Here is a 19625-nt window from a genome sequence, read left to right as displayed (position 1 = left end):
AATCAAAACCAAAAGATACAGTAGTAACTGAAGAATTTTACTTAATTACAACTGAATAACTACAACATTTTGGTCAATCATTGTGCACGAGCACTTGCTTGCACAATTCTAGAAGAATAAGAACATATGCGTCCTCATCTTGAAGAAGCTGATCGGATCATACAATTACACATGGGGTCGCATCGATCCATCATTGATCTAGGTGACGCTAATCGAAGAGCCCTGATCCAACTGATGATTCGGGGAGGCGAGCGTCAGCTCGAGGTTAGGTTTCGAACCCTGACAACCGCTTGTGGTCGAAGCAGGGTTAACGGGATTCGAACTCAGGAGCTCGTGATCGGACGAACATGTACGGGGAGAGGTTAGTAGTGCCATTCTTGTTCTGCTATCTCGTCCAGTCGAGCCAGATTGGGGTGAGAAGGGACGCATTGGGGTGAAAGATTCACTTGGCTTAGGGATTTGTCCATGGTGATGAGCACTGCATCTTTCTTGCCCCACCTGGGGAAAAAACACATTAAGTAGTGCGCCAACAAGCTGATTAATTATAATCTTTCTAACGAAATCCTATGAATGCACTAAAAAAAGTAGCAAATGGAAGAATAAATCAACGGCGGAAATCTCAAGGCGTTAAGCATTTAGAAAACACTAATTACGATTAATTTAGCTTGCTTCTCTACTGCCAAATGGCTTTGCAACTTGGGAGAAGAGTGGGAGGAGAGTTCGGAATGAGTTACGTCGAAGAGGCTGGGGCGGCGCTTGTTCCGCTTGTGGAGGCTGTTCCGGCGGAGGAAATACTTCTGAGCGTGGCTGGCGACCTGGGTGGGCGTCCTGGTGCGGACGAACTTCCGGGAGATGCCTCTCCAATCCCCCTTCCCGAGCGTCTCCAGCCCCATCAGGAACGTCCGGTGCTCCTCCTCCGTCCACGGCACGCCTGGACATCGGTCGAGAAACCCTAATTATATGCTCCTTCGAGATTCGTCTCCAGATCAGAGAGAGAGACAGACAGACGAAAGCCAACCTTTTTTCCTCTCTTGGGCTCGACCCAGAAAGCCATCCGATACGTACCCATCATTACTGGTGTTGCTAGCTGCTCTGTTGCGACCCTCGTCTTGAAGGAGACGACCTCCGGCGTCACAAGCAGCGCGCAGAGAGAGAGAGGAATCGGTCGCCGCTGAAGACGACGGCGAAGAAGACGACGTCAGAACGCACGTGTACGGCATCAGACAGTCCATGCTCGAGCTCTTCTTCAACGCGAGACGCGACGCCGCACCACAAGGATAAGCGGCCTCGAGCTGCACTCCGAACAGCATGACTCTACCGCCGCCGCCGCTGAAACTCGCGTCTCTCTGGATAGATGCGCAGGTTCTTGAATTGTGACCCACGAATCCACAGTGCGAGCATTTTCTTCCCATTCTCTCTCTCTCTCTCTCTCGTCCACACACGCAGAGAAAGACACAGACGAATCAGTACCTAAGAGAGCATGCAATGAGTTTGTCCTTATATATAATTACAACGTTAATGGCATGTAGCAGGAGTGTAAGAATGCAAGATTTTCCATATGCGTAATAAATACGTGTTCTTCTTATACACCAACCATTTCGCAGCAGAGGACAGCAAAAAACATTATGCGGGTTGTCCTACTCCTGCCCCAATGCTTTCTGTAGGATCTTCTTGAATATCTTAAGTAGGACACTCGCCTTTCTTTCACTTACACGGCGGTTTATGACACATACTCCATTATTGATTGGGATCCTACTCGCATGACAGTATGATAATATAACGGTCGAATGCTAGACATAAGATTAGAGATGGATCCCGCCATGATTATTATATATTTTTTGTTATTCATAACACTTGTAGCTAACATTGCACCATTATACTGTTGCATTACCGGCTTCTTAAATACCTATTGATTACGCATGATACAAGAATGGGTCAGGTTGTCAAAAACCATAAATATTGCTTAATCGGTTGCTTAGCAGGAGCAAAGAAAAGTCAAATATGAAAGTCAGTTTTAATGAGTTCACCAATACGTGAAAATCATTAGATATGTGCAAAGGAAGAACATCCACAAAACACAACGTAGTACCCCATACGACTCAGATTCACCAATTAACCCCAACCCCAACAATAATTTTATGCTTGTGGTCCTTCAATTTATTTCGCTATGTCTTGGTCATGCACGTGTACTAGGTAAACTGCTAGAACCCAAAAGATCACCACCGTTCGCTCTTGACTAAAGGTGAGGAAGATGGATCAACCGAATCGAGCGCCATCCAGATCAGACCGAACAGGCCGGTTCGTCCGGTCCAGTTCTCGGAGGTGCCAATTAAGTTTCCGGTTCCAGGGGAGAATTAGATCACTCAGATATCAATTATCTATTTTTTATTTAAATGTAAACTTAATAATCCATCGGTTTTTTTTTTCTCAAATGAAAATTTAATTTTAATTAATATATTAAAATTGAAATCCATGTTACTTATCCTTATAAATAATTCACCGATATAACTGGACTGCTCAGAAATTGAGCCGGACCGAGCTGAACCCTTACTGAATCCTCGGTGCGATGACGTTGGCCTTGCCAATCTGCCAGCTCATGGGTGACGTAGATTTTGGAGGACGTGGCCTCGTACGATCCATGAGTGTTGCTTCAGTTAGCTTTTTGGCCGACTCTATTGCTTTTGCTGAACTAGAAAGCTACCTCTCTGCTCTCACTGCCTCCTGGTCGGTCGGAGCCAAGACGAAATGCCAATCCGCCCCATGCCAAAACCCTAAAGCGCCGGGCCCGACGTAAGAACGGAAGCTAAACGCCCGTAAACAAGTAATTTTCCCCGGTGAATTTCCTAATTTTACGCACCGATAATCCGATCGGAATGAAGAGCGAAAACTTAATTCGACGCGGAAAATGAAGTCGACCCGGGATGCGGGTGTACTCTAGGCACGAAAAAAAAAAGCAAATTTCCTCGAAAAAGAAAGAAAGTGAAAACGAAAATGGACGTCCCGTTTTGGACCAAAATGTCAATGCCTCTTTTGTCTCATAGTCGAAGCTGTCCTGTGGACCTAATCGTATCCTTTAAATCCCCCCGCCCTCCTGATGGTCCTCTCATGGCGTCAACTTCTTTTTAAGATTCCTAGGAGCAATGGACCACCACGTTTTCTTTTTCCTAACCTTGGACTATGCATGTCTTGTCCGTTGTTTGCAATGAATGATATCTAAAAGATAGATCCCCAGTTTCCCGATAAATTAGCGAAAAAAAAAAATAACGAGTTGCGACTCGTTACGTCTTGAGAATCCGTCTCTCTACGTGTCATAGACAATAACATCCTACAATTAATTATCTGCTCCGTTTTCGATTTTACATGAGAATATTCAAATTTCCCAAAAATTGTAACTCAAGTTTGTTAAATGAGTTATCCAATTTTTTTTTTTTTTTTGAATCTTGCTGACGGCATTTTTCTAAGCAATTTGACCGGTTGACTTTCGATTTCATGCGTATTATACCCAACACGATCAAATCACTTAATAGCTAATTTAGGAAGTTATCCCTCTTCCTTGGTTCTTGCTTCACTTGTTTCTGCGTTGCTTATTGGCGTTTGCTCAGGAGGGCCGGCATCCATTGCTTCTTTTACTAATTGGAGAAGTGCCCTATGACATTTGTTACGCCTCTTGATAAACAGATGGTTCCACTTCTAAAATAGAGATAAACAGAAGGAATTAATATGTCAGTCATAAACTCTTTGTACGGTGCCAATTCGTTTTTCAATTTTGCAAATTTACTCCTACATCTTTGCGCGGAATTCCAATGTTGTCGTCCCGGCCAAATTTCCATCGGAAATCGCCTGCGTAAGGTTGAGGGTCAAATTTGCGAAATTTGAAAGTGTAAGACTAAATTGACATCTAGGCGGTAAGTTCGGGTCTTGATTATACAATTTTCGAATTTGACGATTTGGAAGAGCTTTAAGCCCAATCAAATAAGCCATTTCTCTATTTGTCACTAAACTATGTTGTTAGAGGTTTCTCATGTGCTAGCAGATTAGGAAAGTGCTAGACTTACAAAGACTGGTTTTGTTATCGGTTCTTGACTACGTCTCCACTCGTTTAAAGGGTCACTCGCAGTCCGATACACACCGTTTAACAACCCACATTTGTAGACCCGTCTTAGTAGCATGGGTCGGCATAACTATTATCGAAGTATTTTTGTTCACATAATGGTGTAGATTGTTCATAGGTTTTTCTCCCAATGTTTATAGGGTCACACCAGATATTTCACCGTCACTAAATTTGGTGAACGATGGGAGAGGTGGTTGATGAAAAAAGAAACCAGCTGATAAGCGGCAATTCAGGTGGAGCTAGAACTGGTCAAGGCCAAAGATACCCATTGTATCGTGCATTTTCTTTAATCTTATCAACCCTGATCGCCAATCATGATATTGAATCGTGACTATTAAGCACATATTATGAAAACAACCCATGTAATTTTTTAATGGACTTTTTAGGGTTTGTGTGGTTTGGTGCTCTTTACTATCTTTAATCATGATTAGGTGACCTACAACCAGCAGAGGAAGATGGGATTAGTGGGAGGCTCCTGGTTTTGGTGCCAAAGAAAACGAAAAACTAATCCTAGGATCTTGTCTTATTCGCTGTCTCATGATTTTCTTTTGTGTCCCGAGGCTGAGGTTTCATCCACTTTCGATGTGCGTCTTCGCGTTTCATGAAAAGCCTCAGCCTTTCGGAAATCATGTACGAGGATGGGCCAAAGACACTTCAATGGGAGAAACAGGAGCATGTTCCTTTAAATCATGTCGTTCATACAAGAATGTATTAGTGGGACTTAGTACGAATCTGAAGACTGGTTTGACACATGTGGTTTAGAAAATTGCATTTTCTATTGCGAATAGTCCTTAAAAATAAGCGGGTCATAGCCGAGAATCAATAACAATTTGACACATCTTTTGGCAAATTAATCTTGTGAATCCGTTTTAATAAAACTAATATTTTCCACGAATTTATTATACGCGAAATTCATGCGACGGATGTAATTGTTGTAAAAAAAAATTATGGGACGGGTGAGTTTGTAAAATTTGGCATTTCGTGATAAAATTATTATACGAGATTGATGCGACGGATTTTTGTTGATTGCCTAGATATAAGATTCACTTATTTAAATACTCATGCAGTTCATCACGTTATTTTTTTTTTAATGGAAACTTAGATGCATTGAAGTGACCAAGACTGTTGCAATTTTTTTTTTTTGTCACGGATCTCAAGCATCTTTACCCCAATAGCATAATCGTGTTCAGGTGTCATGATCGCATTTTATAATCACATCATGCCGTGTCATTGCAAAATAATATACCTTTGTTAATTATTTTCTAAAACTTATATGTGTTGTTATGTAATACGTGTGAGTTGTGTTAAAAATATCTCATATCGTAGAATTGGTGTAACATTGAGCTCACGTGTGAAGGGAAAATTGTTATATTTTACGTTTGAGTTGTGTTAGAGAAATTCCACATCGGAGAATTGGTGTAGCATAGAATAGTTGATATATTATAATTAATTCATAAGTCATTAGTTTAAACTTTAAATTAAAAGTGGATCCAGAGATTTGAGCTCCATCTTGGCGATCTTCTCAGATAAAATGTATCGGATTTCTATTACACACCCCCAACACGTCGAAGTGGTGTCGACTTTGTCGGAAATTTCAAGTGTTGCACACACTAATCAAAGCACTTCTTTTTTTGCCCGCGTCAAACCGGAGAATGATGTCATGAACTACCGTTGTTCAAGAATGTCGACACTCGCCATAAAAGAATTAAACTAATAATTATTTCCCGTAAACAGGGAAACTAACATAAGTCGTTCGTTGCACGGTTCATGTCAGAAACGAGATCTCCAACCTAATTTAAGTATCTATATAGTCTTTCGTCGGACAATTAAAAACAAAGGAAAATGTAGTTACAATCTCTTCGAAAACCAAAAATTTAATTATGCCGCGTTAACCTATAAATCTCCTTTCAGCTTTTGCCGGTTGATTTGTGTGCTGCTTTGCAATATAATTATATTTTACCTCATGCGTAATATTGTATTAGATGAAAGATTAAGATAGCAATTAAGGTGAATTTAGCTTTAAGACGCATTAGAACCGCAACGTAGGATTCATGCATGTGTCTTTTCATGGTACGATCAGATACTATGTTTCGTGAAAATGACGTGAGATAACACTAGGTTCCCCCACCATCCACGAGGCTATTATTTGAAGGCTACTTGTTTTCCATATAGCGAGTGGTTGTTGAAAATTTTTCTGTGTCACACTTTCAAATGTTTCTTTTTTTTTTTTTTTTTGAATTTATAAACTTGAATGCACGACTTCTATAATTGAACTGATTTCTTGGGAGATAAATTTGCTTGAACATGACTCTCATAACGCACAAGTTTCTAAGGTTAAATTTAGAAACTAGCTATAGTATGCCTTGGAATTGATCTCTCGATCGTCTAGATTATTGCATAACAACGGATCGCATCGACAGGATAAAGCTGTGGGTCCAATACCCAAAAAAAAAAGATTCAATTTTAGCATCTATCACAATTGTATCGAAAACTTTTTTTTGTCTCGTAAAAAACTCCAAACTTTTACTTTTTTTCCAATTCTACCCGCTTAATACCAAAAAAAAAACTCAACTTTTACTTTTGTCCCAATTTTATCGGCATAATATCCAAAAAACTCAAAACTTTAGTATTTGTTCCAATTATATCGAAAACTATTTTTTGTCTTATGAAAACCCCAAACTTTTACTTTTGTTCTAATTATATCATTATTAACCATCCATCCACAATTACCATTAGTTGATCGTACGTGACATTTTCATGTTATTAATAAATTACACCTCAAAGAAAACGACATGACTAAAATCTCTAACTTCTCTTACGTTATCCGCTTACCCCGCACATTTTCGGAAGATATAGAGCCACTCAAAACGACGCGTTTCGGATTATCCACAACACTCAACGGTCCCAAGGACAACAAGACGTGGAGATCTAATTAGTTGGACAAACGATCTCAATCTCATTGTCCGTGAAACCTGTTGTTTTCGAATTTCGAAATTCATTGGTAAGTTCGGCGAGAAAATTTGAGCCACGTAAAATTAACTAACGATAATTATGAACGGAAGGTTGATGATGGTAAAATTGAAACAAAAGTAAAAGTTTGGAGTTTTTTATGAGACAAAAAAAAACTTTGAATATAAGTAGGACAAATGCTAAGGTTCGGGTTGTTTTTTATATTAGACCGGTAGAATAGGGACAAAAGTAAAAATTAGAAGTTTTTGATAAGAAAAAAAGAAGTTTTTGATACAATTTGGATATATGTTAAAGTTGGGGATTCTTTTGGGTATTAGGCTATAAGCTGTGTGTAATTACATGTTCCATTAATCTAAAGATTGTCTTTCCAAAACTAACACGCTCGAAGTAGGATGCTAAGCTCGTTTCGACTCGCTCGAATGGAATTTCTGTCGGTAATCCCATGGTACAACCATCCTTTCATCGAGTAAGGATTCTCGAATTAAACGGCAATAATTTAGTTGATAGTTTAAACGCTTTTTTAGCAAGAAAGTCATTACATGGTGACAACTATGAGCCCATCAAATCGTTGATATACTGCGCAATGTCATTTCTGAACTTTTAATCTGTTCAATGTAGTTTCTGAATTTTGATCCAACAGTCAATGCTGCTCATGTAATTTTAAACATTTTCATATGTTCTACGGACAATAGTGAACATTTATCTATAGTTTATGGGCCACATTGAACAAAATAAAGTCTAGGTATAATATTACATATTGGGCCAAAGTTTATGGGCTATGTTGCACGAATTAAAAGTTCATGGATGATGTTATAAATTGGATCAAAGATTAGAGATTTTTTTTTTTCCATGTATCAACTTTAGAGATTATTTGTCTTACTATAGGTCCAAACGATGTTGGAAACCGAAAAAACCTAATGACCTCGATTGGTTGGGCCAGATCATGAAAATAGTCACCCTTTGGACCACAGATGGGCTCGCAGTGTGCCTAATATTGGGCTCTTAGTACACTTACCTTTGTCACCACACGAGCAATGTCATCTTGAAAATATCGAGCTTGGTTCCAATCTTCCATGGAGATCCACAAAGGCATTGTGCTCCAATAATAATCATAAAAATTGCATTACAAAGATCATCCAAATGAAGATACGAACTATCAATGTAGTTTCTCTATATGGAAAAACTTCAATACGGGCACAAGCGTAACTAGGGACGAAAGAACACATAGATGGTTGGAGATTTGGTCTCTCTTAGGGAAATTATAATGAAGGGTCATAACAAAAGGTTAAGTTTGGAAAGTATCGGAAATTTGAAGGATCGAATTATAGCGATGTCGATTATTTTTCGATTATACATGATTTGGCCCGTGATTATCAAAATTGTCGATTGCCTTCGAGTTTGCTTTTAATTATGATGCATTTAAAATAGCACTCTACTGTTTAGTAAAAAGCTTTTGAAGAGAGGCTTCATTTGTTGCCATCGCAATCTAAACATTTGTCTCCTTGTTGATACTGTTACAATAGTATCGGCATCTCACATTATACAAGAATTGTCTAAGAAAATTCTGTTAGGGCTAACAATACAATTTAGAGAAAGGTGAAGGGGTCTTAAATAAATTTTCGCCGTAAATAGCAAGATATACTCTGATAGTTGTAGAGACAGATTGAAAGTATCAAACATGCAGGTGCTCTATCAAACAGCAATAATGAACATATACAAAATAGCATATATCTAGTTAAAATAGTTTGGTTTTATCCCAAGCCTACGTCAGCTCTCCAAACTAACAATCTTAGAAGCGATTGGAATTCACCAGTAATGTTCAAGAGATATTACCATCAACAAGTGTTGTTTCTTTTACATGACAGATCACATTATCAGAATGCAAGTATTACTATCGCACTTTTACAAATTTATAATCACCTACTACAATGCAACAAGGACTCTACAAAGAGAGAATATCAACCAGACAGTACACAACATGTTTGTGACAGAAAAACATACGATAATAACAAAGTAGCTTTCTCAATTTTTCGTCCAACCCCTTCCAATCTTTGATCCTCTTTATATAGATGTTCATCGTCCTATCCAACCGTTGGAGATGCTTCTGAAGAGTTAAGAGCCGTTGGGAGCTGATTGAAGAAATTTGTCGAGCTTGAGACCACTTATACCATCTTTTTCTCTGACAATATCATAATTCCCTAAAATGGAGTTTAATAGTATTGTTACATCAACTTATTCGTCCGACACCTTAAGCAAAATTGGCAGAGTTGTCTCGATTCATCTTCATTCCTTTTAACATAGATTACCGGCTTGTTAACGGCTATTCTTTTTCAATTCAACAATAGGGATAAGCGATTTTAGGTTCCATATAAGTTCAACCTAGAACTTACCCATCAAAACATGTTCCTCATTTTTTGAAACCTATAACCTATCATTATACCTTGGATCATCGAACCTACCCTGTTATGGGTTCCGGGGTCGAAACTAGAGTCTATCCAGATTCCACATGTATTCTTAAATTACCATTGCGCTAAATCATCATCTTAATTACTATCATTTGCTGTTAAAATCCACCGATGACGACTCATAATATTTAGACAGACGAATAAATATGAAATACTAACAAATCAAAAGTCTCATCCATAAATATCGCCGAAAATGGAAGCTCGGACTAGTAATTCCAGATTACATACTCATCATGAAAAACATGTACAAAAAATATATATAAAAACTTGTTACATGTTACATTACGGGTTCCAGATTCCGAGTTTCACCTACCCGGAACTTGCCTATCAAAATAGATTTCCCATTTTTGGAATCTAAAATATATCATGCATATCTTAGAATCTGGAACCATATAGGTTCCCCATCGATTCAGTTCAAGGTTTTACCCTGGTTGCATGCTCACTCCTATCCAACGATCATCCTAAGATGGATGATTGATCAACACCTTCTAAGCATTGATATCTGCTCGATACGCTGCTCCTCATCACTTGATAGTAGCATTTTCCCTTGTCATCATTCCGTTGGTGCTATCGACCATATTCGTAGAACAACTTGTTATCCATTACCCAATGTTCCTCCTAAGCATATCCGTATCTAAGGGCTTTGCTTAGATGATCACCTAATCTTGGTACCTCTAAGTCGTTATGTGCCACTTGTCATATCAAACTTGTTATCCTCTTGTCAAGGTCCTCATCTTTGTAGACGTCCTTCGCTGAACTTTATAGAAACCAACGACATTATCACAATCTTCCCGAAAACATCACCACTTCAACTTGAAGAACATCTACGATTATCAAGTAGATACTAAACCGATGATAGTTTTGAAAGCATGAAAATACCATAGGGAGTTTCCCCAACATTTATACTCGTGTGAAGAAATGATCATACATTTAAAACATATCTATCTTAATTCTTTCCTCGAGTTCTATTTTCTTGATCATAAGTGAACTCTTCGGGGTTTGCGTAATTGGTTAAAGCATCTAAGAATATTCTAACGCAAGAAGTGGAGGTCATAACCCATTATAATTCTATCAATTACGTGTAAACTGCTCTGGATCGGGATCACCTGTATAAATTAAAAGACTTTAACTTAACTAGTTCATGAAACTTACGGCTGTTCTATGAGCCTTCTAATAGCAAGCCTACATGTTCATGGCCTTTGTGTCATAAGAAGAATGCTTTTCAGATATATGGTATAAGATAAATGCGTAAAAAGGCGAGAAAAGCCTCAAGATCAAGTACGATAGGACTTTTTTTTTAAGCGCCATAACTCCTCTAGTCTGCAAGAAGTAAGAATGACAAATGAAATTAAAGGATGAAAAGCAAGGTGTATGAAAATTTACGTGGAGAAACTTTGCCTTGACAAATACCTCATTTAAAGATTTAAAGTTGTTAAACGACAGCCGCCAACGGCACTGCCATTATTCGAAGTAAGCGCCACAAAACTTCTATAAAAGTTTGTGGGAGAAGAGACATTCGAGACTACGCAAACGACAAAAAAGTCGAGGTGAGATCCGATTCATCTTGACCACGCTAAATCATGTGTGCCTCACGGGATACTCGCATCATCTATCCATCGGCACGCTCCCGAGCGCGAACACGAGGGCGGCGCCGGGGGACCGTGTCGAGAGTGAAAAGTAGTGGAAGGTGTTGGAGTGATGAGATCTCGCGCACACGAGAGTTGGTTAGGTCTCTCACATGATCCACGAATCTCTCAGCTAATCTTTTTTCACTTCTTCCAACTTTTCAAAAGACACCGACCACTCTCCCGGTCTCAGCCTTCCTTTTGTCTCCTTCCTCTTTGTATTTTCTCATCTCTCCTTACATCAAGAAACACCCACGAACACCCTCTCTTGTCCATCTCCAAACTTCGTTAATCCTATCTAAATTCATGAATTGCATATGTTGGTTTTCTGGTAATGCTCGTTGCGCACATAGCGTCTCTTCGTTGGACACGCGAATAAATTCAGAATCAAACCCTCATTTTTCACGCACGCATCCTCAAATTTCGTAAAAGGCATCGACTTGGACGTACTAAATCATTGTTGACATGAAAGAGGGGCGGTGAAAACATTTTCGGCAGAACGATGGGGCCGATGGTGTTATACAAGTCGATTACCGCAATCTAGGGTTTCCTTTCTTTCACTGTGACAATCAATATCATCTTCCTTCTTTCTTACTATACCAAACACTCCACACTTGGATTTAAATTATTGAGGGTGCTAAAAAATACAAAGCAAAAGCATGGTCGACCATCACGATCATCAGCAGCAGCTCGTTGGACAACATTGGCTAAGTTTTATCTTATGGACATAGCTCTCTCTCTCTTTCTCTCTCTCTCTAGACAAACATACATAAATATTATCCAAACTCAGTGAGGTTATTAAGGTGGACCACCCCAAAATACAACTTGTATAATATAAGGTTATTGATTGGTCATTATTTGGTCAACGGGCGGGAAGTCGGAGCTGTCATCATCTTCACTTCCTTTAATGAATAAAATACTTAAGAGCTCTTTAAATTTTATACAGATGGAGCATCACGCTGAATAAAATAATATTTGGCTAACGCATTCTATAATTGAACGATTCCCCATTGTCGTGTTCCCAAAGCAAAACTATATAATAAACCAAAAATAAATAAATATGCTGCATCGGGCAGAAAAATTTCCTGTTATAGTTATGTCTGCGGTCCAACCAAACCCCATTATATTCCATCGATTTATTAAACTAATTTAATCACACTTTTCTAAGCAAAAGAGGGGGAAAAAAATGAAGACAAGACAAAAACCAGCTGACCAAGTTTGTAAATAAATGCGGTCCACGGGTGTAGAGCCCTAACCCATCATCCCCAGCCATAAAAGGTTTTTGTTTTCTTCCTCTTCGTTCGTCTTCTTCCTCCGTCTGTCCTCTGTTCTTGCATGCTGAGTCTTGTTTTGCTCCGATCTCACGCCGAGCATAGCTGAGAAGCGCAAGCGAGGCGTGCGGGAAGGGAGCTGACGAGCGGATAGAGGGAGAGGGAGGCGATAAAGATCCGAATATGGAGCCGAGTCGGGGCCGGAACCCGAACCCCAACCCGCCTCAAGGGCTAACGTCGGATGAGCTTGCGGAGCTCGACTCCGTCATCCGGACTTACCACAGGTTCGAGCCCTCGCCGAACACGTGCACGTCCCTCATCACGCAGAAGATCGAGGCCCCCGCCCGGCACGTCTGGCCCTTGGTCCGCAGCTTCGACAACCCGCAGCGGTACAAGCACTTTATCAAGAGCTGCCACGTGCGGGGCAGCGGAGACGGCTGCGTGCGCGTTGGGTCCGTGAGGGACGTCACGGTCGTGTCGGGCCTCCCGGCGTCGACGAGCACCGAGCAGCTCGAGATCCTGGATGACGAGCATCACATCCTGAGCTTCCGGGTAGTCGGGGGCGTGCACCGTCTGAAGAATTACCGGTCGGTGACATCGGTGAACGAGTTCGAGAGGGAAGGGAAGGTGTACACGGTGGTGCTGGAGTCGTATGTCGTGGACATTCCCGAGGGCAACACCGGCGAAGATACGAAGATGTTCGCCGACACCGTCATAAAGCTGAATCTCGAGAAGCTTGGGGTTGTGTCCGTGGCTTCTATGCATGGAGGGCACGGTTGATCTTTCTTGCCGTCGGCTACATTTGGCTCGCGACGACGAGACCGCCAATTTATTAGGTGAAATTCTTGTGTAGACCCGATTCGGTTCGCTAATAGGGGTTTTTTCTTCTTCCTTTTTTGGTGACTGAAACCGCCATGATTAATTCGGGTACATGTGAGGCTTACTTGCTTCCATGCGAAGTATAAATGTTTGCTTAAGAAGGAGAGACCTAAGCAATGTATGCTAGCAGTGATCGTTGAAGTTACTGTTGTTATTTCACATCGGCTGTGAAAAGATCCTATATGTTATTTATATTTGTGTGGTCTCCCTCCATCTATTGACTTAAACTTTTGAATTGGACTTTTTAACATGATATCGAGCCAGGTATTATTACTTTCCGCTTATGTGAGCCCATCTCTTTAGTCAATTTCCTCATGCAAGCTCGAAAACTTAAGATTTGGAGCTTGAAATTGGAGTTGACAATTGGTTTGCCCTCCCCCTCTTTCTTTCTCTCTCCTTTTGCCATCCGTAGTTTTAATCATTTAAAAATATTTGGGTGACCGTATATAATATTTGGGTAACCATATATTATGAGACACGAATTCTAAAAAAATGAATTTTTAATTATTTATTACTTCTTCTTTTTTGCAGTCCGAAGTAGATTGTTAATCTTACGATCATCCAAATATTGTTACATAATCGATTCTCTCCTCATTTTCCATGGCCATAGGCAACGAGATTTCTCTAATGTAGTTGATTTGTGCATCAGCCGCAATACCACTCTGTGCCTTGTGGTCTCAAATTTCCACCTCCAGTTTCCGTGCACTCAAAGTTTGAAAAGAGAGCGTGGAGCGATGTTCAAAAGCTTTTGGCTTTTGGCTTTTGTGCTCTCTTTGGGTTTTGGTTACGTGAATCCTACGTTCTCCTTGGCATCGGATTCTTCTCCAAATTTGGGTCGAGGTAAAGCATATTCTCTCTGCATAATAATACTCAAATTTCGACCGAGTAACGTCGGCTGTTGAATCGCGAGGCCCCGACAGGGCTCGATGGCCGACATGAGTCGGGCGGCCGCCGTTCCGGAACCAGTGTGCGATGCTCTTGTTTTCAATTTCAGAGAGAGAGAGAGAGAGAGAGAGATGGATAGTAGGTGGGGAATTGGATGCTGGTGAGGCTTCAATCTCGAACACGAGATACAATTCAACGTCGAAGGGACGGGCTCCATTGGGGAAAAACTTGTGAGCAAGGCTTCACAACATGTGACCTCGAAGCAGCCTTTTATCAAGTCAACCTTTTCAGCACGTCTAACTTATCTTATCCACTTATCATATTCAACACCTTTGTCGTCCCCTCTCTGTCCCTCCTCCATTCACTGTCTCATCTTCTCTCTCTTCGACGACACGAATAAGTTTCGAAACTCTGGACCCATATATAACGCGATCTCTAAAATTTATATTTATTCAATATGGTCCATAAACTTTAACTCAATATGTAATATCGTCCCTAAACTTTATATTTGTTCAATGTTGCCCCCTAGACTTTTGGTAAATGTTCAGTTTAATATTTTAATTTTATGAAAATATTCGATATTGTCCTTCTATTGATTCAAATGGATGGGCAATATTGAGCATTTTTATATAGTTCGAGAACTAGGTTGAGCATGTACTAAAAATTCGGGGACCATATTGCACATTGATCCAAAATTCAAAGATCATTTGTGTCGTTCCCTCTTCTTTGGTGAACCCAGTCGCGACTTCGCTATCCCAATGTCCACCCAATTTTCAACTTAGCACAGAAGAAATTCCTATCTATCTTGCTAGTGCATATGCTTGCACTTTTGACTTTAGGAATGGATGACACCATACAATGCATGTTTCGCAGCTGTATCCCTCATGCACGAATGCTATTAGATCGCCAACTCTCGGACTTCTCTATCGTTCTTATGTGCGTTGCTGATCGAAAGCCGACGTTGGATCCCGTCCTCCTAGCGGAAAATTAGAGTGAATATAGAGTGAAAAAATTGTTTAGAAAATCCTAATCTCATCATACAGCGATCAATTCAATCCTAAACAATTAAATTGTCTCGATTTAGCTTAAGTCTTTTGACAACTTATCAATTTAGTCCTATAATCCTAAACATTTTGATGATTTGACACTTTAGTTCTAAACTTTTTAACGATTTGTCAATTTAGTCATTCCGGCGATTTTAATCGAGAATAGTTAATGTGGCGGTCTAGTCGGTGCCAACATAAACTATTCTCGATTGATGGAGACGGAAATGTCCGGGCTTTGCGGGAGCAATTCTATATCTACCCGAAAGGGAAAACAGGTTGTGGCCCGAGGCTCTTGCTTATATATATTTTTCAATTCTTTGAATTTTTTATGATTTTATTTTTATTTTTATTTTTTTCTTCCTTCTTTCTTTGACCGGTCGCTAGGCCTCGGCGATGGCTAGGGATCGCCCGAGGCTCGCCCTCACCATTGCTAGGCGAGGCTCGCCCTCATCGGATCTGGCGCTAGTTGAGCCTCGCCGGTGGCAAGACAAGGTCGACCTCGTCCGCCTAGCCAAATGCGGGCGAGGTTCTCCTGCTCACTTCTAATTGTGTTCGGCCGGAGGTGATGCGGTGAGCGACGAGAGGAAGAAGGAAAGAAAAAAAAAGAATAAAATAAAATATATATAAAAGAAATTATCCACGTCGATGTCGGCCATGCTGCATAAGACGGTTGACTCCGAGTAGACAGGCTTACAAGATTTGAGACTGAATTTGAAAGGTTTCAAAAGGCTTGTTGTTAAAACGTTTATGATTAAATTGGTACAATTAAAAAATTTATGACCGAATTAATGGACGCACAATAGGATTGAATTTAAAAATGTAAGGATGAGAGGTTGGTGTACTCGAAGGATGCAGGCTTCGATTCTTTGCGCTCACTCGTCTTCCGATCACCTTGTGCGCCGGGATAGTGGCGAACCGCGTCTGGAAGATTTGGCCGACTCGAGGGGGCTATATAATGCGTCCCGGGTCGTTGCTCTTTAAAGTTCATCCTTCGTCAGTGATGAAAATGTTCACAAAAACAAGTCTTTTATGGGCTTTTGGTTGACCAAGGCCCATGCATGCGTGGGCCTGTTATCTGGCCCAGAGAACACTTGTTTGATTCATATGGACCGAGTACCCAATGAGATCCGCCGGGTCGGGTCGAAAGAAATTCACGTAACAACAGGACTACGCGCATATAGCAATACTTCTGCTCTAGAAATCAATTTCTGCCTAGAAGTTGATTCCTCTATTTCTGCTTCTAAGCAAAAGTTAATTTTTTTTTTTTTACTTTTTCGAATGACTCCAAAACTACTTCTGGAGCAAAAAAGTACTCCAGAAGTAGAACAAATGAAGTTGCGTAACCAAATTGATTTTTGCTCTAGAAATTACATTACCAAACAAATTTCTACTTTAAAGTGTTAGTCATGTACGCTCTTAGTTTCTTAGGGCACGCTTGTTTTGCGAAGAATAAGTAATTTAGAAAAATATTTTCCGAAAAAATGATCGCTTGAATTACTTGCTATAATGGACGGACAAAATATATTTTCATTGTTTATGAAATTAACGAAACTTAAATTATTATCGATAAAGAAAAAAATCATTAACTAATTATTTCAAGCGATACAAAGTTTTAAAAAAAAAATTCAAATCATTCTCGCTTGAAATAACCAGTTGTTTTTATTACGAACAATAATTTACGTCTCAACACTTTCGGAGACAATCAAAATAATTTTTTTACATTTATATTTTGTGAGGGGTACAAGTAATTATTTTTTAAAAAATATTTTTTAAATTATTTATTTTTCGTGAAATAAGTGGAGTATTAATATATTCTTGCATATCATGAATGACAACGGCACCGCACGTGGAGTTGAAATTTTGACTAAACCTTCGCTTCACTTGTTATGAGTCGTGCATGTCATGCCAACTTAAAGTTATATCGTTGACTAAACCTATCCGAACATGATAAATTCATTCAAATCATGACTTATATATGAAACAAGTAACAAGACATGATCGACATAAGTGGTAAACGTGTCAAATCAGGTCAACCCAATCCAGACGTGGTTTAAAAAAAAAAGTCCGAATAAGATCTTTGAAATAAAAGTCAAATTTTGGACCAAAAAAAAAAAAGTCAAATTTTATAACTCTTTTTCACGAAATTGACAGGCTTTTTTATTTTCAACACAATCAGACAATTTCTTTAGACAAAAATCAATACAATTATGAATTGTTTTCTTACTTGGGCTCCGTATATTTTGCAAAAAATAAGTGATATTTGCAAAGTATTTTTCTAAAAATTATCGCATGTATTGCTTGAAATGAAAAATATTTTCATTACTGACAATAATTTGTATTCAAACATTTGCGTAAACGATGAAAATATTTTTCGTTCATTTATTTTTATTAGTAATATAAGCGATATTTTTTAGAAAATATACATCAAATCACTTATTTTTAGTGAAACAAACGGAACCTTAATCCATAGAAATATTCAATGTTCATTCTAAACGACCTAGAAGAAATTTATAAGTGATGTCTCTATTCACTTATATTACGGTCATTACAAGCAAGAAGTAGGAAAATATGGCTTATTTAGTTCAAATTAATCAGTTTTTCTTATATAATAGAAAAATTATATTAACGAGAGAAGGTTTTGATTTTCGAAGAAATCAATTATATGAAAAATGTCCATTCATTCGTCTTAATTACATGAGAAAAGTCCATCCTATTTCTTTCAAATGAGCATTTATTTTGTAAAAAATGATTGATTTGACTAAAATTAATCATTTGCACCGCTTACAACAAGGAACAATTGACAATTATTTTCATTGTCAACAAAAGAATTTTAGATAAAAATTGATGTTGATAACGCATATATTTTTCATTGATTAATTATTTCAAGCGATAAAAGTGGTTATTTTTAAGAAAAATTTTCAAATTGTTTATTTTTTTGCAAAATAAAGTTTACTCTCAAGCACTCTTTTTTGGATTTTTTTTTACCAACATTCATTTAAATAAAAAGTTAAAATCATGAAAAACCTCCAAATTAGTACACATGTGATAAATTTACTCAAAAATATTTTTTTGATAACAAAAAAATTTAAACTGGTACGCCTATGATAAATTTACCCCAAATTATTTGTTGACTACGAAAAAGCTCAAATTGGTATATCTGTAACAAATTTACCCCAAACTAATTTTTAACCACAAAAAAACTTAAAATTATACAATTGTGACGAATTTACCATATGTTAGTTTTCGTTAAATTGAGTTAATACCACGAAAAATCCCAGAGTAATACATTTGTATAAAAACCTCAAATTGATACGCGCGTCATCCAATTCAACAATTTTATTGTAGAATTTAATAAAAATTAACGTATGGTAAATTTATCACAATTGTATCAATTTGAGATTTTTGATAGTTAAAAAATAGTTTATGATCAATTTATCACAAATATAATTGTTTTGATTTTTTCCTGATAAAAAAATAATTTAAAATAAATTTATCACATGTGTATTTTAGTTGGGCTTTTCGTCTTATTAACCCATAATTAAAAAGAAACATTAGACATGGAGGGAACCGAAAATCTTCTGGAACCTGAAATAACTATCCCATCATCATGAGGAAAATCTAACTCTCTCCCGAGTTAGTAGGCCTAACAATAATAATGTAGGATGCACTTGAACAATGAATGCCCGCTCAGAGTTCTCCCTGGTAAAAATGTCCTCCCATGCAAAAAGTTAATTCATCCCCCCATAAGTTCGTCAAAGATCTTCTCACCAGAGATTTTCTCTCGCCATCCTCCCTTTGTATCCTTTGCTTGCATCGTCATCTTTCTGAGCCATCTCTCTCACTGCATATCTCTCCAAAAAGTACAGCTGCTGAAACTACAGAGCTTTCTTCTTCTTTTTCTCTCTCTTTTTTTTTTTTTTTGGGGGGTTTGGCGGGGGGGTTGTATTTGTTTTTTTGCCTTTGATGGGTTTGGGTGTTGGATTGAGAGGAAAAAGTATGAGGCTTTCGTTACTCCATTCCTTCACCTATCTCATCAGCATTGGGTTTGTTGTCAAAAATGACTAAAAAAGCAAAGGACTTTCTTTTTCATCTCTGAAGAGGTTAAAAACAGAGAGATGGAGAGGGGATGGTGGGTGATGCTGAGAGGACCTGGCATGAACAGGGGTTGGAACAGAGAGAATCCAGATATTTTGATTGCGATGATTGCAGGAAGAGAGAGAGAGAGAGAGACGATGCAGCAGATAATGAAGGGCAGTGAGGAGGACAAAGTTGATCAGAGCAAGGCTGTGATAGCAAATGGGCCCTCCAAAGCCTGCAACACATATGAGTGCTTACTGCAACCACACAGTAATCTCTCTCTCTCTTTCTCTCTC

The 19625-nt window shown here is 38.8% G+C and overlaps 3 protein-coding genes across 6 annotated transcripts in view; 2 read left to right on the top strand and 1 right to left on the bottom strand.

The window, feature by feature from the left end:
• Positions 1–5: 5 nt before the first annotated feature.
• Positions 6–14338, bottom strand: LOC115756795 (transcription factor MYBS3-like). 4 transcript variants are annotated; one of them, XM_030696713.2, is made up of 4 exons: positions 14312–14338; positions 1019–1442; positions 678–931; positions 6–498 (listed from the first exon to the last, which is right to left on the bottom strand). In XM_030696713.2, exons 2-4 carry the CDS (start codon positions 1410–1412, stop codon positions 199–201), a joined length of 948 nt encoding a protein of 315 aa, XP_030552573.1. In that variant the 5' UTR covers positions 1413–1442; positions 14312–14338; the 3' UTR covers positions 6–198. The 4 variants fall into 4 exon arrangements, with proteins under 4 accessions (XP_030552573.1, XP_048134275.1, XP_030552572.1 ...); XM_048278318.1 differs by having other exon boundaries at positions 1019–1453; positions 14315–14332; XM_030696712.2 differs by having other exon boundaries at positions 1019–1449; positions 14315–14332.
• On the top strand, positions 12446–13450 carry LOC115756796 (abscisic acid receptor PYL2). The gene has a single exon (XM_030696716.1). The coding sequence runs from the start codon at positions 12626–12628 to the stop codon at positions 13220–13222; it is 597 nt and encodes a 198-aa protein (XP_030552576.1). The 5' UTR covers positions 12446–12625; the 3' UTR covers positions 13223–13450.
• A 5268-nt stretch (positions 14339–19606) lies between the features above and the next one.
• LOC115756765 (far upstream element-binding protein 1) overlaps positions 19607–19625 on the top strand; it is a 29162-nt gene continuing 29143 nt past the window's right edge. Inside the window, exon 1 of the mRNA XM_048277004.1 lies at positions 19607–19625. The gene's annotated coding sequence lies outside the window, so the exon portion shown is untranslated.

Source organism: Rhodamnia argentea, chromosome 4 (genome assembly GCF_020921035.1).
Source record: "Rhodamnia argentea isolate NSW1041297 chromosome 4, ASM2092103v1, whole genome shotgun sequence".
Lineage (NCBI taxonomy): Eukaryota > Viridiplantae > Streptophyta > Magnoliopsida > Myrtales > Myrtaceae > Rhodamnia > Rhodamnia argentea.
Note: the sequence above shows the minus strand (reverse complement) of the source record. Positions and strands in the feature narration are given on the sequence as shown.